The sequence below is a fragment of the Oncorhynchus keta genome, chromosome 8 (assembly GCF_023373465.1).
Source record: "Oncorhynchus keta strain PuntledgeMale-10-30-2019 chromosome 8, Oket_V2, whole genome shotgun sequence".
In the NCBI taxonomy this organism is placed as follows: Eukaryota; Metazoa; Chordata; class Actinopteri; order Salmoniformes; family Salmonidae; genus Oncorhynchus; species Oncorhynchus keta.
Genome location: NC_068428.1, coordinates 34264148 through 34288262, shown reverse-complemented (window position 1 = coordinate 34288262; position 24115 = coordinate 34264148). Strand labels below are relative to the sequence as shown.

Here is a 24115-nt window from a genome sequence, read left to right as displayed (position 1 = left end):
AAGTCACTTGGCTCTGTCATAACCTCACATGGTCTCTCCTATCATTGCTATGCAGACGACACACAATTAATCTTCTCCTTTCCCCCTTCTGATGACCAGGTGGCGAATCGCATCTCTGCATGTCTGGCAGACATATCAGTGTGGATGACGGATCACCACCTCAAGCTGAACCTCAGCAAGACGGAGCTCCTCTTCCTCCCGGGGAAGGACTGCCCGTTCCATGATCTCGCCATCACGGTTGACAACTCCATTGTGTCCTCCTCCCAGAGCGCTAAGAACCTTGGCGTGATCCTGGACAACACCCTGACGTTCTCAACTAACATCAAGGCGGTGTCCCGTTCCTGTAGGTTCATGCTCTACAACATCCGCAGAGTACGACCCTGCCTCACACAGGAAGCGGCGCAGGTCCTAATCCAGGCACTTGTCATCTCCCGTCTTGATTACTGCAACTCGCTGTTGGCTGGGCTCCCTGCCTGTGCCATTAAACCCCTACAACTCATCCAGAACGCCGCAGCCCGTCTGGTGTTCAACCTTCCCAAGTTCTCTCACGTCACCCCGCTCCTCCGCTCTCTCCACTGGCTTCCAGTTGAAGCTCGCATCCGCTACAAGACCATGGTGCTTGCCTACGGAGCTGTGAGGGGAACGGCACCTCAGTACCTCCAGGCTCTGATCAGGCCCTACACCCAAACAAGGGCACTGCGTTCATCCACCTCTGGCCTGCTCGCCTCCCTACCACTGAGGAAGTACAGTTCCCGCTCAGCCCAGTCAAAACTGTTCGCTGCTCTGGCCCCCAATGGTGGAACAAACTCCCTCACGACGCCAGGACAGCGGAGTCAATCACCACCTTCCGGAGACACCTGAAACCCCACCTCTTCAAGGAATACCTAGGATAGGGTAAGTAAGGGTAAGTAATCCTTCTCCCCCCTTCTCCCCCCTTCTCCCCCAAAAAAAGATTTAGATGCAAGTGGCTGTTCCACTGGATGTCATAAGGTGTATGCACCAATTTGTAAGTCGCTCTGGATAAGAGCGTCTGCTAAATGACTTAAATGTAATGTAAATGTAAGAGGCCCCTCAGGCGCAACGCCCGCTGAAGGCCCATTCTGCTAACCTGCTAGGCCTGCTAGCTATCTAGAGCTACCTGGAAACCTACTAATTCCACGACTGGTCTATCTACATCACCACATGAAGAGGAAAAAACAGACTTACCCCCATCGCGATGTCCCCCAAAGGCTAACTTTCTATCCCCGGTCTGCTAACTGCAGGCTTGCCTGCCTCGGTCTGCTAACTGCTAGCCGCTGCTAACTGCTTGCTTGCTAACCCGATCTGCTAACTGCTAGCTTGCCAGCCCCGGCCTACTAACTGTTAGCTTGTTAGCATCGGCCTGCTAACTGTCTGAATCGCCATGTCCCCAGTCAGCCCAACCACTCACTGGACCCATATGTTCACTTGGCTACGCATGCCTCTCTGTAATATCAATATGCCTTGTCCATTACTGTCCTGGTTAGTGATTACAGTCTTATTTCACTGTAGAGCCTCTAGCCCTGCACAATATGCATTAACCAACCATGTTGTTCCACCTCCTACATATGCGATGACATCACCTGGCTGAAACGTCTTTAGAGACTATATCTCTTTCATCATTACTCAATGCCTAGGTTTACCTCCAATGTACTCACATCCTACCTTACCTTTGTCTGTACACTATACCTTGAATCTATGCTATCGTGCTCAGAAACCTGCTTCTTTTACTCTCTGTTCCGAATGTGCGAGACGGCCAGTTCATATAGCATTTAGCCGTACCCGTATCCTACTTCTCCTCTGTTCTTCTGGTGATGTAGAGGTTAATCCAGGTCCTGCAGTGCCTAGCTCCACTCCCACTCCCCAGGGGCTCTCATTTGTTGACTTCTTTAACCGTAAAAGCCTTGGTTTCTTGCATGTTAACATTAGAAGCCTACTTCCTATGTTTGTTTTGTCTTAGCCGTGTCTGAATCCTGGCTTAGGAAAACCACCAAAAACCCAGAAATCTCCATTGCTAACTATAACATTTTCCAGCAAGATAGAACTGCCAAAAGGGGGCGGTGTTGCAATCTACTGCAAAAATAGCCTGCAGAGTTCTGTATTACTATCCAAGTCTGTACCCAAACAATTCGAGTTTCTACTTCTAAAAATGCACCTTTCCAGAAACAAGTCTCTCACTGTTGCCGCTTGCTATAGACCTCCCTCTGCCCCCAGCTGTGCCCTCGACACCATATGTGAATTGATTGCCACCATCTATCTTCTGAGCTTGTGCTACTAGGTGACCTAAACTGGGGCATGCTTAACACCCTGGCCATCCTACAATCTAAGCTTGATGTCCTCAATGTCACACAAATTATCAATGAACCTACCAAGTACAACTCCAAATCCGTAAACATGGGCACCCTCATAGATGTCATCCTAACTAACTCTCCCTCCAAATACACCTCTGCTGTTTTCAATCAAGATCTCAGCGATCACTGCCTCATTGCCTGCATCCTGAATGGGTCTAGGACCAAACGACCAACCCTCATTACTGTCAAACGCTGTCCCTAATACACTTCTGTGAGCAGGCCTTTCTAATCAACCTGGCCGGGGTATCCTGGAAGGATATTGACCTCATCCCATCAGTAGATGATGCCTGGCTATTCATTAAAAATGCCTTCCTCACCATAAGCATGCCCCGTTTAAAAAATGCAGAATTAAGAACAGATATAGCCCTTGGTTCACTCCAGACCTGACTGCCCTCGACCAGCACAAAAACATCCTGTAGCGGACTGCAATAGCATCGAATAGTCCCCGCGATATGCAACTGTTCAGGGAAGTCAGTAACCAATACACTCAGTCAGTCAGGAAAGCAAAGGCCAGCTTCTTCAGGAGACATTTGCCTCCTGTAGCTCTAAATCCAAAAAGTTCTGGGACACTGTAAAGTCCATGAAGAACAAGAGCACCTCCTCCCAGCTTCCCACTGCACTGAGGCTAGGTAACACGGTCACCACCGATAAATCCATGATTATCGAAAACTTCAACCAGCATTTCTCAACGGCTGGCCATGCCTTCCTCCTGGCTACTCCAACCTCGGCCAACACCTCCGCCTTATCTCAGTTCACTGGTCATGATAACAACACCCCACCCGTAACACACGTTCCATCAGGTATATCTCACTGATCATCCCCAAAGCCAACATCTCATTTGGCCGCCTTTTCTTCCAGTTCTCTGCTGCCAGTGACTGTAACAAATCTTTAAAAAAATAAAATTAAAAAAATATATATATATATTCGCTGAAGTTGGAGACTTATTTCCCTCACCAACATTAAACATCAACTATCTGAGCAGCTAACCGATCACTGCAGCTGTACATAGTCCATCTGTAAATAGCCCACCCAATCTGCCTACCTCATCCCCATACTGGGGGTGGGGGCAGCAGGGTAGGGATGGCATGGTAGCCTAGTGGTTAGAGTGTTGGACTAGTAACTGAAAAGTTGCAAGTTCAAATCCCGAGCTGACAAGGTACTAATCTGTTGTTCTTCCCCTGAACAGGCAGTTAACCCACTGTTCCTAGGCCATCATTTAAAATACAAATTTGTTCCTAACTGACTTGCCTAGTTTAATAAAGGTGAAATAAATGTAAAAAAAAAATATATATATATAACCTTGTATTGTCAAATGTATTATCTAAGTCAGTTTCATAGATAGTCAGAATAGTACACCTTTGCTTAGGACAACAAAGTCAGAATGCCTGGAGGAAACCTGGCACCATCCCAACAGTGAAGCATGATGGTGCCAACATGCTATGGGGATGTTTTTCAGTGGCAGGGACTAGGAGACTAGTCGGGATTGAGGCAAAATGAACTGAACAAAGTACAGAGAGATCCTTGATGAAAACCTGCTCCAGAGCACTCATGACATCAGACTGGGGCAAAGGTTCAACTTCCAACAGGACAATGAACCTAAGCACACAGCCAAGAATAACATAGGAGTGGCTTCGGGATAAGTCTGAATGTCCTTGAGTGGCCCAGCCAGAGCCCGGACTAGAACCCAATCTAACATCTCTGGAGAAACCTGAACATAGCTGTGCAGCAACACTCCCCATCCAACCTGACAGAACTTGGGAGGATATGCAGAGAAGAATGGGACAAACTCCCCAAATACAGGTGTGTCAAGCTTGTAGCATCATACCCAAGAAGATTCTCGGATTTAATCACTGCCAAAGGTTCTTCAACAAAGTACTGAGTAAAGTGTCTGAATTACTTACTTGCGGGTACTATTTAATGAAGCTGCCAGTTGAGGACTTGAGGCATCTATTTCTCAAAATAAAGAACTTGTCCTCTTGCTCAGTTGGCACCGGGGCCTCCCACTCCTCTTTCTATTCTGGTTGGCGCCAGTTTGCTCTGTTCTGTGAAGGGAGTAGTACTCAGCATTGTACGAGATCTTCAGTTTCTTGGCAATTGCTTGCATGGAATAGCCTTTATTTCTCAGAACAAGAATAGACTGATGAGTTTCAGAAGAAGGTTATTTGTTGATGGCCCTTTTGAGCCTGTAAACGAACCCACAAAAGCTGATTCTCCAGATACTCAACTAGTCTAAAGGCGGCCAATTTTATTGCTTCTTTAATCAGGACAACAGTTTTCAGCTGTGCTAACATAATTGCAAAATAATTTTCTAATGATCAATTAGCCTTTTAAAATTATAAACTTGGATTAGCTAACACAATGGGCTATTTGAACACAGGAGTGATCATTGTTGATGATGGGCCTCTGTACGCTTATGTAGATATTCCATTTAAAAAATCTGCTGTTTCCTGCTACAATAGTCATTTACAACATTAACAATGTCTACACTGCATTTCTGATCAATTTGATGTTATTTTAACGGACAAAAAAATGTGCTTGTCTTTCAAAAACAAGGACATTTCTAAGTGACCCCAAATGTTTTGAATAGGAGTGTACTTCAGACTCCAGATATTAACATCTAATTCTTGTTAGATCCCTTATTCAACCCTCTGTTACTTGTTAATGGGACCAACTGACATTCACTCACTCAGCCATTCACACTGTCCCTCACTCACTCACGAACTCCCTCTTTCACTCAGTCACCAGGGGTGGAAAGCGTACTGAAATATCCTCCTCAAGGAGAAGTACTAATAACATTTGACACAAGTAGAAATGAAATATTATGCATGTCATTTATACTGCAAAACGTTATCTTTATGCATTGTTTGATGTACTTAGGAAAAGCAAATAGTCTTGTCCCAGTAGTGATGAATAGAGTTGTAGTGCCATTGTGGTTTTAAAAATATCCATCTATTATTTTGATTTGCAAGAAAGTAAACAAAAGTATGTATTACATTGCGTAGATAGATAAAAACAAAAAATATACTTTTTTAAACAAATAATATGGCCCTAAGGTTTATTTTTTACATTTACATTTAAGTAATTTAGCAGACGCTCTTATCCAGAGCGACTTACAAATTGGTGCATTCACCTTATGACATCCAGTGGAACAGCCACTTTACAATAGTGCATCTAAATCTTTTAAGGGGGGGGGGGGTGAGAAGGATTACTTTATCCTATCCTAGGTATTCCTACTAGTTAGTACAATAGCTAGCTAGTTGTCTGGCTCACTCACTAGTAGCACTTTAGCTTTCGAAAACCTGTCTCAGTGGTTAGCTTTACCCACGGCAAGGAGTGTCTATAAAATTGACAAGATAGTCAAGTGACCCCTCTGACAATGGAAATAAATGTCTTCAAAGATGGAAGGCAAGCAGGAGGAGGCGAGAACAGGTGGGACCCTTCTAGCCAATATACATACATGTGAACTAGGGTTGGGCAGTATCCAGATTTTCATAACGTTTCTGTACCATACCGGAGTATACCATATACGGTATTACTGGAAGTACACACAAGAGGCACTATTATTTATTTTATACATTTCTTTATGCACAAAACAATTTAGGCAGCATCTTGATCCAGGCAGGGATTGAATGGTTACAGCAGAGACAAGAAGCTTGAACTTGTCATCTAGCCACTTAGCTAGAAAGTTCACAAACCAAATTAAAAGCTTGAGCTGGACATAACTACCCCGGTGTACAGTATATGTCATTGTTGTATCACTCATTAGAAAAATATTCAAGGACCTTGAACATTCCCTTCATTGGCAAACTGTTATCGGGGAGGGGTCTATATTAAAAGAAAAGTATTAGCAAATCACAACCTTTTAGTATGTCACTCCAGTCAATTATATTTAAATATTTAATGATCTTGGAATTGAGCATCTGTGGCCTACACTTAATAAAATCCTCAATTACCTACAAATGTGTCATCGGTGTTACCATCATTACTGTTAGTACTCCTACTGGTGACACAATGTTATCATAATGGTAAAAAATGATTTAAAGTCATTAAGCGGACATATTAGTTTATTAAGAATGGATGTACCCAAATCCATTTAAAAAATAAACATTCTTGAAAAATGTACTTCATTTTCTTCCAAATGCTACAACCAAATGCCACCACAATTCAGGAACAACCCATCTAGGTGTGATACAATGTGACCCAGGAGAACAGAAAAGCTCCTCTAATTAAACACTCTCTGCTCTCTGACAACACAACCTCAAACTTGCGACATTTTAGACATCAAAACTCTCTTTACTGTCTTGCAATATTAGAAGAAAATCGAACTTGCAATCGTGCTCGACGCCACGGTAGTCTCCATGCACTGTGACGCAGGCAAACCATTTGATCCAGCGTTTTCTGTAATTATATTAATCCATTCTACTGCTGAAATCATATACGTTAGCAAACAGTTCACCAAATCAGTTCAGCCAAGAAAATACAGCCAGACGCTTCAGAATATTTATGTGGTATATGTAAAAGTAAATGTATTTGCTGATTAAGTAAAATACCATTTCAGGTGATAAAGGTGAATTTAATACGCTCAACTAAAGTACCACTTGTAAGGGTAGTGGAGAATATTACCAGGGACAACATCCCTTGTCTCTTTTTGCTATGTGTTAAAAAGAGTGAAATGTGTACATCCCATAATATAAAATGTTTCCAAGATGCTGGATCCGGGAGGAAGACATTGATGAAATCAAATGTATTTATAAAGCCTTTTTAAAATCAGGAGATGTCACAAAGTGTTGTACAGAAACCCTGCCTAAAACCCCAAACAGCTTAAAACTCCAAACAGCAAGCAATGCAGATGTAGAAGCAGATTCAGTGCTTTACTTGGGCAGGAGCTCACCAGAGCGGAGTACCAGCACCTCAAATGTTCTGCTGCTAGAGCTCCTGTTCCTCTTATAGAATATTAGCTCAAAAGTATTGTGGAGCTCCTGCACCTAAATATAAAATATAAAATACCGGCAACCAAAATGAGTACCGGCACCTATTTCAGTCCAAGTCAAGCACTGTATATATTATAAATCCACACACTGGTACAGTATACTGTAAACCCCAATGCATTTTGAACTCAAATACTCAGTCAATGAAAAGTTAGTTATTTATTAAAATGTTTATGTAGCACAAACTCAAAACTAAAACAAGTGTTTTTGCATGTACATTGAGTGATTGATGGATTAATGCTATGCTACACATTTATGCTACACATAAATAACATACATTTTTCTAAACGAATCCAATCATTTAGTTAGATTTTTTGCACTCATTACTGAAATGGGTGTTCCAATTTACATGGTTAATAGATATCCTAACTCTGTCTGGATTCCAATAGGAGTTATATGTCACTTTGCAAGCCAGCACAATGTGACTTGCAGGAGGGGTTTCAAAATGATGGTACATTTCCCAGGTTTTTCAGGAATCCCAGTTGAAGGATTTTTTGAAAATGTGGTAAAGTTACTGGAATTTCACTAGACCTCAAAATAAGGCCTTACTGGATGTGTAATGTTTTGTCATTAAGAGTTGAACTATAAAGACAACATTTGCCTAGGAACTCACTCAGTGAAGGCCACCCACACAACTAAAAATGAGTGAATTCAACAACCATGTCGCTGTCACGAACAAATACAGTCATGGATGGTACAGTAACTCTGCAATTCACTCAAAGACTAGGCACACTGGGAAATTATATTGGAGGCATTACTCAAATGTCATATAAACAGCAATAAAATGATACAACTCAAATCTGGACCCTCTACAACACGTCAAACTAATTCCATGGAGGACAGAGTATCAGTGGGTTTCTGCTCCACCCTTGCCCTTGATTGATGAATTAAGGTCACTAATTAGTAAGGAACTCCTCTCATCTGGGTGTCTAGGTCATCATTGAAAGGAAAACCCCCAAAACATGGCCCTCCCTGGAATGAGTTTGACCCTGCCCTAAAGGGTCACAGTGACTATCGGTGTGAGTAATGACTACAAAATCACTTTAAGTAATTGTATTCAGACATAGTAGCCCTTTCCTGCAATCAATTACCAAAGTGCCGTCTTTGATCTCATGGGTGGAATGTTATTATAATTTTTTAACAGACTAAAATCTGGTGTTTCTATGTCAAACCATTTCCTTATAGTTCAGTCTTCTGTGATGAATATAAAATGTAATCTTGAGATTCAAAGTGAAAATGTAATACATTTCAACTCTATATCTGACATGGAACAGGTTTCTTCTTTTTTAAGCCCTTAACCATGTGTGTGAGGTGTATAGTTTGGTTCTAATGTAGATTTGTTTAAGACTACCAAGAATAGCTGTGTGATCAGCTGATTTAGCCAACTGTAGTAAAATGTCAATTGCAATGGGTTCCTTAAAAGTTTTGAGTAATGACAGCACATTTGGGTTTACAGTGTTTTCTGCTTCCAACGTGTTCAATAAAAAATATAAAACAATCTTCCCCAAAACTTTGAATGCCCATCCATTGAATTGATACACATATTTTGAATCAAGATATCCCCAAATTCGAGTACACTTTTAAAATTGTATTCCGTTTACGTAGCTAAGCTAAAATTATATTTTCTGTGCTTACAAAACGATGGCTAAACCCTCATCCAAAGTACCATTCATGAAGGTTGTGGACAACATTGTAATATCCTTTGTCTCTTGCCATGTATTCACAGGCTAAACAAACAGGTTGAATAAACTCTTCCTGCATTGTCAGGAGGTGGGGTTTGGCATTAAGGTACCTCCTCCAGGTGAAGTAACTTACATACATCACATCATTCTTGTCCAGTTGGAGGAGGAAGTCAGCCAGTGCCTTTGCATTAGTAAAGTCATTTACATGAATGAAAGAACCAGCTGGGAAAAACTGTTCATAGTTCTCTCTGGGTGGGCCCATGACTACTGGTATGGTTCCTGCTACAAGTGGTCCATTAACCTTTTCTGTGATGTAGTCTCTGTGGATGGAATTCTCAAATGCAAGGTAGAACTTACAGCTAGCAAGGGTTGAGTAATAGTCCTCATACTTCAAACGACTCCCTGTAAAAGCAGCACCAAAAATATGTATCTTGATGTGTTTGGCCAGCTCTTGATAGTACTTTGCTCTGGTTCCTGTCCCAGTTGAAGGATTGTTGTTGCTCACAATCCAACAAACCAATTTATCCTTCTTGGGCAGCACAAACTCACTGTCCTTTTCAGTCTTCACGGTTGTCAATTCATTTCGCACTGTGATGTCAGCATCTCGTCTATAGCTCAAAGTGAGGTTAAATAGATTTTCCAGACCTGGTATTCTGGCGGTATTTGTTGGTGATTCCACATGAAACCAGATCCATTTCTGAAAATGTGGACGAGGAGACTGAGGCAGGTTCTTCAGGTCCCAGCTGATGTCTCTGTGAAAAACCACCACTCCCTCTGCTTTGTCATAAAGGGATCTGTCATCTGTCAGAACACAGCTATCGATGTTGAAATGGGTTTTGCAGATTTCAAAATTCCATCTTACACCCAGTGGCCAGAACCAGAGCAACACAAGCGGCTTTTCCACAGGCTTTTTGGTAGATGAGGAAACATCTCCCTTTGCCAAAAATGGCAAATCCTCCAACCGAGATGAACATGCAGTAGATGAGGGTTGAAAGTAAACAAAAAATAGTACCACTGAACACAAAACCCCAAGAGCAGCTATCAGAGTTAGATGATGTCTTCGGTTGGAAGTTGTTGATGACATGTTTGTCCTGTAAGAAAGAAAGACACCTACATTTTAGACGTTATAAGTATATAAAAAGTAACAATGTGAAAATTGACTATGACATCAGAATGAATTTCTATATTATACAACAGGTTCTAATCCTTAATGCTGATTGGTTCAACCCGCATTTCAGCCAGTGTCTATTCCACAAGTTACCACCGGCTAAATCTATGAAGTTAAAATGCCTTTTTTCTCTCTTCAATCTGACTCAAATTCACTCATAATCAGTGTATGGTGAGTCATGCAGTTTTTCTGAAGGTTTCTATCAGTTTTTACTGCACAAACACAGAATAATGACAGTCATTAAGAAAAGGAAATCGTAAAGGCTATTATTAGCAGTGCTAGCATGTTCAGTGTACTCAAGTTCGTTAACATTATCCTGAGGACAGGTTAGACTGCATAAAGGTGTATGCCTGCATTCTCCTAAACAACGCTAAACATTTGAACAGAGCATGTTAAGTTTATAGAACATCTTTAAATCAAGATCAGGTTTGAGAAAGTTTTGAGAAAGAAAATTAACCATTCCTTACCATTTAGAGGCCTCTTGTTAGTGTTAGGGTTTGCCATCCATGTAAATCTATGCACTAGATTTCAACCAGACTAGTGACAAGGTGTGGCACAACTGTCATCATGCCTTTTCATGGGAAATGCAAAAGAACCTGCCAGACAACTAGAGGTTGATCCTTTCATAGCTTTACATTTCTTGGAACCTAATCATCCTCATAATACATTTTTTTTATGAAACCAGGAAACAACCATGAAAATACCCTTGAGGTTTAAAACCTGTTTTGCAAGGGGGATCTGGGTAACAGCAATTAGGTGTTTGTCATGCATAGGTGTAATAGGTGGCAGGGAAGTCAGGCGCAGGAGAGTCAAATGGAGTGTAAAATGGAGTCTTTTAATAAAGTCCACAGAGTATACTCCATAACACTAAATGTACATAAACAAACAAACAAACAAACAAACATGGGTACGAGGACCCGACGCGCACCTATACAACAATCACACTACACTGACAATAAAACAATCTCTGACAAAGACATGAGGGGAAACAGAGGGTTAAATACACAACAGGTAATGAATGGGATTGAAAACCGGTGTGTGGGAAGAGAAGACAAAACCAATGGAAAATAAAAAAAAAGGATCAATGATGGCTAAAAGACCGGTGACGTCAAACGCCGAGCACCGCCCAAACAAGGAGAGGCAACGACTTCGGCAGAAGTCGTGACAGTACCCCCCCTCCCCCCCCTGACGCGCGGCTCCAGCCGCGCGTCGACACCGGCCTCGGGGACGACCCGGAGGGCGAGGTGCAGGGCGATCCGGATGGAGACGGTGGAATTCTGATAACATGGAAGGATCTAACACGTCCTCCACCGGAACCCAGCATCTCTCCTCCGGCCCGTACCCCTCCCAGTCCACGAGGTACTGAAGGCCCCTCGCTCGACGTCTTGAATCCAAAATGGATCGAACAGAGTACGCCGGAACCCCCTCGATGTCTAGAGGAGGCGGAGGAACATTACGCACTTCAGCCTCCTGGAGCGGGCCAGCCACCATTGGCCTGAGGAGAGACACATGGAACGAGGGGTTAATACGGTAATGAGTGGGTAGTTGTAACCTATAACATACCTCGTTCACTCTCCTCAGGACTTTAAACGGCCCCACAAACCGCGGACCCAGATTCCGGCAGAGCAGGCGAAGGGGCAGGTTTCGGGTCGAGAGCCAGACCCTGTCCCCTGGTGCGAACACTGGGGCCTCACTGCGGCGACGGTCTGCGCCAATTTTCTGGCGCCTTATGGCACGCTGAAGGTGGACGTGGGCTGCCTCCCAGGTCTCCTCAGCGTGCCGAAACCAATTGTCCACCGCAGGGGCCTCGGTCTGGCTCTGATGCCTAGGAGCCAGAACCGGCTGATACCCTAATACACATTGGAAGGGAGTAAGGTTAGTGGAGGAGTGACGTAGCGAGTTCTGAGCCATCTCTGCCCAGGGCACGAACTTCGCCCACTCCCCCGGCCGATCCTGGCAATAAGACCGCAGAAACCTACCCACATCCTGGTTAACTCTCTCCACCTGCCCATTACTCTCTGGGTGAAAACCTGAGGTAAGACTAACCGAGATCCCCAGACGCTCCATGAACGCCTTCCAGACCCTTGATGTGAACTGGGGACCCCGATCAGACAATATATCCTCAGGCACCCCATAGTGCCGGAAAACGTGTGTAAACAGGGCCTCTGCAGTTTGTAAGGACGTAGGGAGACCGGGCAAAGGGAGGAGACGACAGGTCTTTGAAAACCGATCCACAACGACCAGGATCGTGGTGTAACCCTGTGAAGGTGGAAGATCAGTCAAAAAATCCACCGACAGGTGTGACCACGGCCGTTGAGGAACTTGTAGAGGTTGTAGCTTACCTCTGGGCAGGTGTCTAGGAGCCTTGCACTGGGCGCACACCGAGCAGGAAGAAACATAAATCCTCACGTCCTTAGCTAAAGTGGGCCACCAGTATCTCCCGGGTAATAGCTCATCAGAAGGGACTAATTAAACCAAATGCCATTTGTAAAGATCGTGAACAACCCTGTACTCCTTATGTTTGCCTATATGGTCACAGGCATAACAAATATATTGGATGAACTCTTGACTCAGTTGAATTAGATGTTGCTGAGCAAATAAGTTTCTACGCCACTGAAAGTAGCGCAGATATGCCTCATCATCCTTGTCCAACTTCAGGAGGAATTCAGCCAGGGCTTTTGCATTGGGAAAATCATTAACATGGATGAAGGAATCTCCCGGGACAAAGTCCTCATAGTTCTGTCTCGGTGGGCCCAATACTACTGGCACAGTTCCTGCTACAAGTGGTCCGTTAAGCTTCTCAGTGATGTAGTCTCTGTGGACTGAGTTCTCAAAGGAGAGGTAGAACTTACAGCTGGAGAGTGTTGAGAAGTAGTCCTCATATCTCAAGAATCTTGCAAAGGCTTTTCCATAGACATCCACCTTAATATGTTTGACAAGCTCTCTGTAATAGTTATCCCTTACTGCTGTTCCAGTTGCAGGGTTATTGTTACTCACAATCCAGCAAAGTAATTTATCCTTCTTGGGCAGCACAAAGTCTTCACCCTGACCTTTCCTTGCAGTTAAGCGCCAACGTACAGGGATGTCTGCATCTTCCCTATAACTCAAGGTCAAGTTGAAAAGGTTCTCTAGACCAGGTATTCTAATTGTGTTTGTAGGTGATTCCACATGATACCAGATCCACTTCTGGAATGGTGGTCGAGGTGATGGAGGCAAGTTGGATAAATCATGTTTGATGGATTTGTGAAAGATGAGCACTCCGTCTGCCTTGTTGTACAGAGACCGGTCATCTGTCAGTTGGCAGCCATCAATGTTGAAGAAAGTGGTGCAATCGCTAAAATCAAACCTGCGGTTTTCAGGCCAGAACCACAACAGCATGATGGGCTTGTCTGGCCCTGGCTGCTTCTTAGACAAGGAGCTGTTCTCAGATGGCTTTGAGTAATGATGTGGCAAAGCAGGCTGGGGAGGGCAGATCTGAGATGGAGCTGATTGATAGTACATTACAAACAGCGTCAGAAATCCTCCTATACCAAGGATCGAGAACAGGACAACGCGTACAACCCCAGAAATCATTTTGGGCATTCTGCAAAAAGAAAATAACTTTTTGAATGAGTTTAAGTCAATTGAATCTTCCTGTACACTAAACAGGTTGTTTGACCTCTTAACAGTCTGTTTGACTTCTTAACAGCTTGTTTTGTGTACACGAAGAAAGTATGAGAAAATAGCAAATGCAACAACTGCACAAAGTATATGTCAGCCCAGAACTGTAAACCAAATCCTGTTACAACAAAGGTGAAGTGGACGATACAGGGCCAAGCAACATGATAAGAAATGTCAGTTAACTTATTCAAGAGGGACAAGTCTACTTTTATCTATAAAATATACTTTTATTTGTTAATTTGCTTTTACCCTGTAGCTGAAAGACAACTATCACGTCTCTCTCGTTCATGCCATACACACCAACCTCAGGTCTGTGTCTGTCAATAGTTCACTTTTGGTCTCAGTACAACACAATTTTATGGACATTTTACAATGGTTGGTGAGGTGTATTTTAAACAAGTAACTTCAAATCTCTACCCTTTACGAATACAGTTCCAACCTGCTCTTCCGCAATGTGATATGGTTTAGGTAGAAGACAATCTCTTCTAAAATTGTTTCAAATGTATTTGTCATGTGTAAAAACACTTAATCAGCCTTTACCTTTGATTATTTCACTTGACCTTTCAAAATGGCCCTAAGGATCCTCTCCCTTCATATTTACAAGCAGATCTATAAAACTGAAAACCATGTTCACTTAGCTACCATATTCTTAGATAAGTGAAGTCAGTAGTTTCGTGAGGTCTATAATCAAAGAGAAAAGATCAAGACTCACGAGTCAACAGGTTGTTCTGGTTACAGCTTGTTCAGAGATGTTCGGTGATCTGTTTGTGATCGGTTTTGTGATTCCTACACACACCCAGTCAGAAATGTTAAACTGCGTGATTCGTTTCTCAGTCACATACTCATCTGTTCAAGTATATAAACGTGAAACAGTGAGACGCTGTTTCAAATGATCTTCAAAATATACACCTATTGTTTACATTTGAAAAGGAAGAACCATCCGACAGCGGCAGAAAACATCCTCGATACGCTTCAGGGGAAAATTTCAGGAGTGGCAAAGCGTGGTACTTCCTCCTTAGCCACAGCCAATGAGCAGCAAGGGCAGAAATGGAGAAAACGACCGTAAACTCTGCCAGAGAGAATTATTCTGAATCCATATATAATTAACCTTACAGCGATTATGACTTATTTAGGATTTTGATATGAGGGTAATGTTTTAAATTCCTGTTGTCAGCATCTTAGCTTCAAACATAGCACCCTCCCAGGTATTAGTGTGTCCTGTATCCATGACGCCACTGGTGTGTCCTGATACTACCCGAACAGGTTCCGATAACCTTTACCTGTATCTATTTGTTTTTAGAAAGATCCTAGTTCTACATAGCTATCTATCATAGCGCACTGCGCTTTATTATGGGCGACAGTTTTGGTATTCATCATTGCATTATCTACCAGAAAGTTGGATGGCCCTCTGATGTCACGTACTGTAGGTTGATACATTGCTATGTTTTCATTTACAAAGCATTTTTACAAAAGTCCCACTCTACCTAACATCATTACTAAACTTTAGACACACACGTTACCACACCCGGTCTCGGGGATGGCTAACTTTGGAAATGATTTTGGTAAATCAGAATTTAGTTCTTGCACTGTATTTGTGGAACAATCTTCAAAATGTTCTCAAATGTAACGTTATGGCCCCACTAGTGTAATTCAGAAAGCTGAATGAGGACCTTATTACCATGAATGTGTTTGTTTTTATGACTGTGTTTGTCTTTCTGCTTGCATTTTGCATTTATATTTTGATGTGTGTATTTTCTGTCATTTATGTCATTCAGGGCTCATCTGTAAAATATACCTTGTTCTCAGTTTGACTCCCTGATAAAATAAAAGTAAATAATAATAAAAATAATTTTAAAAACACATGTATATATTTTATTGCATATATTTTCAATTTCTTCATTTTTGTGTGCCGTTTTTTGGCTGTATTGCTCTGTTTCTGAGAGTATGGGTTCCATATACTAACACCTACATTTTATTTGTACATGTGTTTTGTACTAGTAGAGACTTATTATAGATGTGTTATATTCTATCTAGCATTAGTAGTTCTATTTGATATTATGACATCTTTAGCCGTATCTGTCCCACTATTGTTTGTGGAGACATGCATTCTCAGAGGATCCATGTGAACATTAGATCTGAGCCAGAAAAGAGGGATAAACCAATGAGTGATATATGGTTGGCTTCTTAGCAATGGTGATCAACTTTACCGCAGAGATGGATTGTAAGTCTCAGAAAATATATGTTGTGGTGGCAGCTGCAGAGAAGTACTTGGGGGTACGAGATTTGACTTCAGAAGATTTACAGGTTGTATTGAGTGGTAGTGCCCATCCTCTCGTGTCGTTGGCCTGGGGTAGGATCAGATAGGGTTAAAGTAGTGGAATAAGCTGGTGAGTTTTAATGATTGGGTTCATCTATGCCGAAAGAATCCATTGAAGGGATACCTTACGTTGATTTTGGCTTCTTTTAGAGACGGCTCGCTGAAGCATATTGACATGTTGTGTCCCAAAGGCTGCAGTAGAACCCAACTCCTTTTTGTCGGTGACTTTGCGATTGTCTGGGGAACATCGCAAATGAGCGATTTTCTGGGGAATGACTGCTGGCTGGTGGCAGAATATTATAGGCCTATGTAAATTCGGTCATATTGGCAGAATATTATATAAATAAATAAAAATGTGCTGCATTCTTTACCTTTCTTTTTAGACATAATAAATTAAATTGGGTTAGGCGAATAACTTGAAATATGTCATCCATAAGCCTACTAATACATTAATTAAAAACACCCCTTTATGGGCCATCAGTGGGACGTAAGTATTATTGAGTATATGAGATGGTGCACTATTAACGGCTAATAGAGTTACTTGTTCGATGTGCATTTGTTATCGAGCTATTGAGTTAGGCATAGTAATATTGTCGACCATCATCTGTAGCTCAGTTGGTAGAGCATGGCGCTTGTAACGCCAGGGTAGTGTGTTCGATTCCCGGGACCACCCATACGTAGAATGTATGCACACATGACTGTAAGTCGCTTTGGATAAAAGCGTCTGCTAAATGGCATATTATATTATTATTATTATATCATCAGCTTATCTAGGGGGGGAGTCTAAATGACAGTCAAGTGACAAACAGCTGTTGTGATAGGCCTATATCATGGATGCAAAAGCAGCCAGTGCAGGAAAAAAACATGTTCGGGAAGAATATCCAGAATATATTGGTTTCTAGTGCTTTCCGCCAGTGAAGTTGTGATCCACGTTGGATCCAATCCATTACCCCTACATTTATGTTGAGTATCTGCTATTGTCTGCTTGATTTACAGCAGGGGTTAGAAGATTTAACAGAGAAAGCATAAGTAAAGGTAATGGGTTAATGGTTTCATATTTTTTTGTGCGTCTCATTGGACACCATAAGCTGTGCACAATTTGTGTTGGATAGCTTGGGCTGTTACGCTTACACCCAACGGTATTTCACTTTGTATTATTCAGGACATTTAATGACACAAATTGTAGCCTAGTGGGCTTATATACACTAGGATACGGTCCAAACACTTCACAGACACACCCTATCCCCTCAGCCCTCAAATTAAGTGGACACTTCTGATGACATATCATGACGTCTGACGAGTATACACTTGCAGGGCGAGGGAGGAAGGAAGGATTTTTAAATGGACCACCCTTGGCCGGAAATTCGTCACTCGTTCATCCCGCTATGATTGTGTTTTCAGCCACCGGTAGCTTGTTGGTGCTTTATATGCGCTACAGTTAATTATGAGTGCATGTTAACTTATTTTAAATATATAATTGTTAATATACGCCTACTGTATGATAGCTAGCAAATGAATTATCTAACTAACGTTAGCCTGTCTCGCTGGAACTTCTGAAGAAGGAAAATGTTTTACTTCTACAATTTCCAAAAGATAACCAAACAAAAACATAATGACTTTTTACAGACATGTATGTACCTTCATGTGCATTAGTAGGACAATTTCTAACTTATTTACATTCGTTTTACTTTTAGGTTGACTTCTCCATTGATGTTGTTTTTATGCTTTTCTTAACGGATGTACAATCGTCGCAAATTGAATTATGGGGAGTTTCAGGCCCGGAGTGAACATATTTGTACACTCGCTGTCACGTTCTGACCTTTATTTTCTGTGTTTTGTGTTTAGTTAGTATGGTCAGGGCGTGAGTTGGGTGGGCAGTCTATGTTTGTTTGTCTAGGTTTTGGGAATTTCTATGTTTCGGCCTAGTATGGTTCTCAATCAGAGGCAGGTGTCATTAGTTGTCTCTGATTGAGAATCATACTTAGGTGGCCTGGGTTTCACTGTGTGTTTGTGGGTGATTGTTTCCTGTCTCTGTGTGTGCACCAGATAGGACTGTTTTTTGAGTTTTCACATTTCTTGTTTTGTTAGTTTGTTCATGTGTACCTTAAAGCATTAAAGAAGTACCATGGAAAATTACCACGCCGCGTATTGGTCCTCTGATCCGTTTCGCCTCTCCTCTTCGGAAGAAGAGGAGGAAACTCATTACAGAATCACCCACCAAAATCGGACCAAGCGGCGTGGTAAAGGACAGCGACGACAGCAGCAGCAGCATCAACAACAGAGGCCACCATCACAGGACTCCTGGACATGGGAGCAGATACTGAACGGAGAGGGACCCTGGGCACGGGCTGGGGGAAAATCGCAGCCCCAAAGCAGAGCTGGAGGCAGCGAAAGCTGAGCGGCGGCAATATGAGGAGCCAGCACGGCAGTGCGACAGGTACGAGAGGCAGCCCCAAATTTTTTTTTTGGGCACACGAGGTGTGGTACTAAGCCAGGTAGCAGACCTGAGCTCACTCCTCGTGCTTATGATAAGCAGCGCATTACTGGTCAGGCACCGTGTTATGCGGTTGAGCGCACGGTGTTGCCAGTGCGTGTCCATAGCCCGGTGCGCTATAGGGCAGCCCCGAGAGTGCCATGAGTGTGGGCATTGAGCCAGGGCGTATGGTGCCTGCTCAGCGGGTCTGGTCGCCGGTACGCAGTCTTGGTCCAGGTTATCCTGCGCCGGCTCTGCGTGCTGTGTCTCCGGGGCGCTGGGAGGGTGCAGTGCGTCCTCTGCCTGCGCTCCGCTCGTACCGGGCAACTGTGGGAGTGGAGCCTGGGGAGAGGTGCGTGTAGTAAGCACTAGATCTCCTGTGCTTACCCACAGCCCGGTTCAACCTGTGCCTGCACTCTGGAGGGTCCGGGCTCGAGTAGTTGTCCAGCCTGGGGAAGTGGTGCCAAGGTTGCGCACCAGAGCTCCAGTGCTCCCCCACAGCCCGGTCTTTCAGGCTCCTCCTAACACCAAGCCTCCTGAGGGTCTCCCCAGCCTGGTAGTTCCTGTGGCAGCCCCACGCACCAGGCTGTCTCTCAGTCTCCTCCCTGCAGGTGCTCCCGCCTGTCCGGCGCCGCTGCCGGAGCGTCCCGCCTGTCCGGCGCTGCTGCCGGAGCCTCCCGCCTGTCCGGAGACTCCCGCCTGTCCGGCGCCGCTGCCGGAGCCTCCCGCCTGTCCGGCGCCACTGCCGGAGCCTCCCGCCTGTCCGGCGCCACTGCCGGGAGCCTCCCGCCTGTCCGGCGCCGCTGCCGGAGCCTCCCGCCTGTCCGGCGCCGCTGCTGGAGCGTCCCGCCTGTCCGGCGCCGCTGCCTCCTGTAGCAGCTCCACGCACCAGGCTGTCTCTCTGTCTCCTCTCTGCCGGAGCGTCCCGCCTGTCCTGCGCCGCTGCCGGAGCGTCCCGCCTGTCCTGCGCCGCTGCCGGAGCGTCCCGCCTGTCCTGCGCCGTTGCCGGAGCGTCCCGCCTGTCCGGCGCGTTGCCGGAGCCTCCCGCCTGTCCGGCGCCGCTGCCGGAGCGTCCCGCCTGTCCGGCGCCACTGCCGGAGCGTCCCGCCTGTCCGGCGCCGCTGCCGGAGCCTCCCGCCTGTCCGGCGCCGCTGCCGGAGCGTCCCGCCTGTCCGGCGCCGCTGCCGGAGCCCCTCAGCCCAGAGGCGCCAGAGCCCCTCAGCCCAGAGGCGCCAGAGCCCCTCAGCCCAGAGGCGCCAGAGCCCCTCAGCCCAGAGGCGCCAGAGCCCCTGACCCTCTGTCCAGAGCTTCTGCCCCTCTGTCCCGAGCTGCCCCTCTGTCCAGTGGGGTCATTGAGAGGGGTTGCCATGGTGAGAAAGCCACGGAGGCGGACAATAAAGCGGACTAAGACAATGGTGAAGTGGGGTCCGCGTCCCGCGCCAGAACCGCCACCGCGGACAGACGCCCACCCAGACCCTCCCCTATAGGTCAAGGTTTTGCGGCCGGAGTCCGCACCTTTGGGGGTACTGTCACGTTCTGACCTTTATTTTCTGTGTTTTGTGTTTAGTTAGTATGGTCAGGGCGTGAGTTGGGTGGGCAGTCTATGTTTGTTTGTCTAGGTTTTGGGAATTTCTATGTTTTCGGCCTAGTATGGTTCTCAATCAGAGGCAGGTGTCATTAGTTGTCTCTGATTGAGAATCATACTTAGGTGGCCTGGGTTTCACTGTGTGTTTGTGGGTGATTGTTTCCTGTCTCTGTGTGTGCACCAGATAGGACTGTTTTTTGAGTTTTCACATTTCTTGTTTTGTTAGTTTGTTCATGTGTACCTTAAAGCATTAAAGAAGTACCATGGAAAATTACCACGCCGCGTATTGGTCCTCTGATCCGTTTCGCCTCTCCTCTTCGGAAGAAGAGGAGGAAACTCATTACACTCGCAAAGCCGACGAAAAACAAGGGCTTACGTTGCAAACTTCCCTTGCTTGGTTCATCATTTGGACGACACTCCAAGATGGCAACGAGGATTCCCCCAAGGGTATAAAGCGAGTGTAAGTGGACAAGGGTGTGTTTTTTAAGTGTTTGAACCGCAGCCAATGATTTGGTGAATTTGAATGACGTTGTCACACCCTGATCTGTTTCATGTGTCTTTGTGCTTGTCTCCACCCCCCTCCAGGTGTCGCCCATCTTCCCCATTATCCCCAGTGTATTTATACCTGTGTTCTCTGTTTTATGTTGCCAATTCGTCTTGTCAAGCCTACCAGTGTGTTTTTCCGTGCTCCTGTTTTCCTAGTCTCTGTTTTCTAGCCCTCCTGGTTCCACCTGCCCTGACCATTCAGCCTGCCCATACCTCGAACCTGCCTGCCCCCCTATGCCTTTCGGACTCTGATCTGTTTATTGAACTTTTGCCTGTCCTCAACTTGCCTATTGCCTGCCCCTTGTATTTGAATAAATATATGAGACTCAAACCATCTGCCTCCTGTGTCTGCATTTGGGTCTCTCCCTGTATCGTTATGGATGTAAATAATTGTGTTGTGAGGGCCCAGTAACAAATGGGCTCTATCCCTTTCATCACAGAGGCTATTGTTACTTGTTGTCTCTAAAATTACAATTTTTCCATTTCTATTGTCATGTGACAGTCTTTATTTTATTGAAACATCCAAATATTGGCCTTTTGCCTGATCTGAATATTTTCATAAATTCTTTAGCCAAAACTACCAAATACAGTGGGGCAAAAAAGTATTTAGTCAGCCACCAATTGTGCAAGTTCTCACACTTAAAAAGATGAGAGAGGCCTGTAATTTTCATCATAGGTACACTTCAACGATGACAGATAAAATGAGAAAGAAAATCCAGAAAATCACATTGTAGGATTTTTAATGAATTTATTTGCAAATTATGGTGGAAAATAAGTATTTGGTCACCTACAAACAAGCAAGATTTCTGGCTCTCACAGACCTGAAACTTCTTCTTTCTTTAAGAGGCTCCTCGGTCCTCCACTCGTTACCTGTATTAATGGCACCTGTTTGAACTTGTTATCAGTATAAAAGACACCTGTCCACAACCTCAAACAGTCACACTCCAAACTCCACTATGGCCAAGACCAAAGAGCTGTCAAAGGACACCAGAAACAAAATTGTAGACCTGCACCAGGCTGGGAAGACTGAATCTGCAATAGGTAAGCAGCTTGGTTTGAAGAAATCAACTGTGGGAGCAATTATTAGGAAATGGAAGACATACAAGACCACTGATAATCTCCCTCGATCTGAGGCTCCACGCAAGATCTCACCACGTGGGGTGAAAATGATCACAAGATCGGTGAGCAAAAATCCCAGAACCACACGGGGGGACCTAGTGAATGTCCTGCAGAGAGCTGGGACCAAAATAACAAAGCCTACCATCAGTAACACACTACGCCGCCAGGGACTCAAATCCTGCAGTGCCAGACGTGTCCCCCTGCTTAAGCCAGTACATGTCCAGGCCCATCTGAAGTGTGCTAGAGAGCATTTGGATGATTGGGAGAATGTCATATGGTCAGATGAAACCAAAATATAACTTTTTGGTTAAAACTCAACTTGTCATGTTTGGAGGACAAAGAATGCTGAGTTGCATCCAAAGAACACCATACCTACTGTGAAGCATAGGGGTGGAAACATCATGCTTTGGGGCTGTTTTTCTGCAAAGGGACCAGGACGACTGATGTAAAGGAAAGAATGAATGGGGCCATGTATCGTGACATTGAGTGAAAACCTCCTTCCATCAGCAAGGGCATTGAAGATGAAACGTGGCTGGGTCTCCCAGGATGACAATGATCCCAAATACACCGCACGGGCAACCAAGGAGTGGCTTCGTAAGAAGCATTTCAAGGTCCTGGAGTGGCCTTGCCAGTCTCCAGATCTCAACCCCATAGAAAATCTTTGGAGGGAGTTGAAAGTCTGTGTTGCCCAGCAACAGCCCCAAAACATCACTGCTCTAGAGAAGATCTGCATGGAGGAATGGGCCAAAATACCAGCAACAGTGTGTTACAACCTTGTGAAGACTTACAGAAAACGTTTGACCTCTGTCATTGCCAACAAAGTGTATATAAAAGTATTGAGAAACTTTTGTTATTGACCAAATATTTATTTTCCACCATAATTTGCAAATAAATTCATTAACAATCCTACAATGTGATTTTCTGGATTTTTGTTCTAATTTTGTCTGTCATAGTTGAAGTGTACCTATGATTAAAATTACAGGCCTCTCTCATATTTTTAAGTGGGAGAACTTGCACAATTGGTGGCTGACTAAATACTTTTTTTGCCCCACTGTATAAGCCTTAAAATCTGCCCATATGAACACATTTATTTTAAACCATAAGCTAAAGAACAGCTACATGAATTACAACACAGTTGCCTGCCCTGCGCACACTGTTGATAACCACATTGCCAAATGTTGGCAATGAAGGCAGCATTTCTACTTACGTAGGATTGTTGTAAAGAACTCAATTCCTCTCTTGAAGGTTTCAACATTAGCAAGTAAAGTAGTGACTTCAGAGCCAAAGGAAGGGTGGAGGGGGGGAATTACAATGTATTTTAATTAAGTAAACTATATTTGGCCTACACACAGTTTATTATTTTATTGAAATAAACTGTGTGTAAGGGATTTCCTTCATCTTCCGAAGAGGAGAGGCGAAAAGGATCAGAGGGACTCGCCTGGGTTTGGCAGGTGTAGGCCGTCATTACAAATACAAATTTGTTCTTAACTGACTTGCCTAGTTAAATAAAGGATAAATAAAAAAATATAAATCAAAGCTACTGTAGCTATAATGTGAATGGACATCATTTTATCTGTGGCCAATGACCTTGAGATTTTTTGGATGGGCACTTCTAATGTAAGAGTATGTCAGCACCCAAGAGGCTTGATTTTTCGAGCTCTACCCATAGATTTTGCAGTGACATAGTGTCCCCATGAATGACAGAACACTGAGCCAATCCCAGCTCAACTAGAGAGCATTACCAACCCCTACTCTCCATTCTTTTTTTGCTGGCTGCCCCACTACCACAGAAAGCACTGAGCTACACTGAAACACCTGCATTTTGGAGCTGCCTTATTCTAGAAAGCAAAAAAGAGACCATGTTTGTATGCAGCTTTATTAAATAAAATAAATAAAAACAATGTTTTTACATCTCTCTTTCTCTCTCTCTCTCGGAGGACTTGAGCCCTAGGACCATGCCTCAGGACTACCTGACATGATGACTCCTTGCTGTCCCCAGTCCACCTGGCCGTGCTGCTGCTCCAGTTTCAACTGTTCTGCCTTATTATTATTGGACCATGCTGGTCATTTATGAACATTTGAACATCTTGGCCATGTTCTGTTATAATCTCCACCCGGCACAGCCAGAAGAGGACTGGCCACCCCACATAGCCTGGTTCCTCTCTAGGTTTCTTCCTAGGTTTTGGCCTTTCTCGGGAGTTTTTCCTA

The 24115-nt window shown here is 44.2% G+C and overlaps 3 protein-coding genes across 7 annotated transcripts in view; 1 reads left to right on the top strand and 2 right to left on the bottom strand.

Annotated features, from left to right (window-relative positions):
* The window catches only part of LOC118370408 (4-galactosyl-N-acetylglucosaminide 3-alpha-L-fucosyltransferase 9-like), a 320212-nt gene that overhangs the window by 256061 nt on the left and 40036 nt on the right, over positions 1-24115 (top strand). Inside the window, exon 1 of one of the 4 annotated variants that reach the window (XM_052524040.1) lies at positions 794-894. The exons of the other annotated variants lie outside the window; for them this stretch is intronic. Within the exon in view, the coding sequence (XP_052380000.1) occupies positions 794-894 (101 nt within the window). Of the gene's footprint in view, positions 1-793; positions 895-24115 lie in introns of those variants that run through there. 4 annotated transcript variants of the gene reach the window in all.
* LOC118370413 (4-galactosyl-N-acetylglucosaminide 3-alpha-L-fucosyltransferase 9-like) lies at positions 7504-14714 on the bottom strand. Of its 2 annotated transcripts, none has more exons than XM_052524053.1 (2): positions 14580-14714; positions 7504-10130 (listed from the first exon to the last, which is right to left on the bottom strand). In XM_052524053.1, the coding sequence occupies exon 2, from the start codon at positions 10121-10123 to the stop codon at positions 9011-9013; it is 1113 nt and encodes a 370-aa protein (XP_052380013.1). In that variant the 5' UTR covers positions 10124-10130; positions 14580-14714; the 3' UTR covers positions 7504-9010. The 2 variants fall into 2 exon arrangements, with proteins under 2 accessions (XP_052380013.1, XP_052380012.1); XM_052524052.1 differs by lacking the exon at positions 14580-14714 and adding an exon at positions 10675-10827.
* LOC118370410 (4-galactosyl-N-acetylglucosaminide 3-alpha-L-fucosyltransferase 9-like) lies at positions 11022-14723 on the bottom strand. Its single transcript, XM_035755400.2, has 2 exons — positions 14580-14723; positions 11022-13790 (listed from the first exon to the last, which is right to left on the bottom strand). The coding sequence occupies exon 2, from the start codon at positions 13787-13789 to the stop codon at positions 12677-12679; it is 1113 nt and encodes a 370-aa protein (XP_035611293.2). The 5' UTR covers position 13790; positions 14580-14723; the 3' UTR covers positions 11022-12676.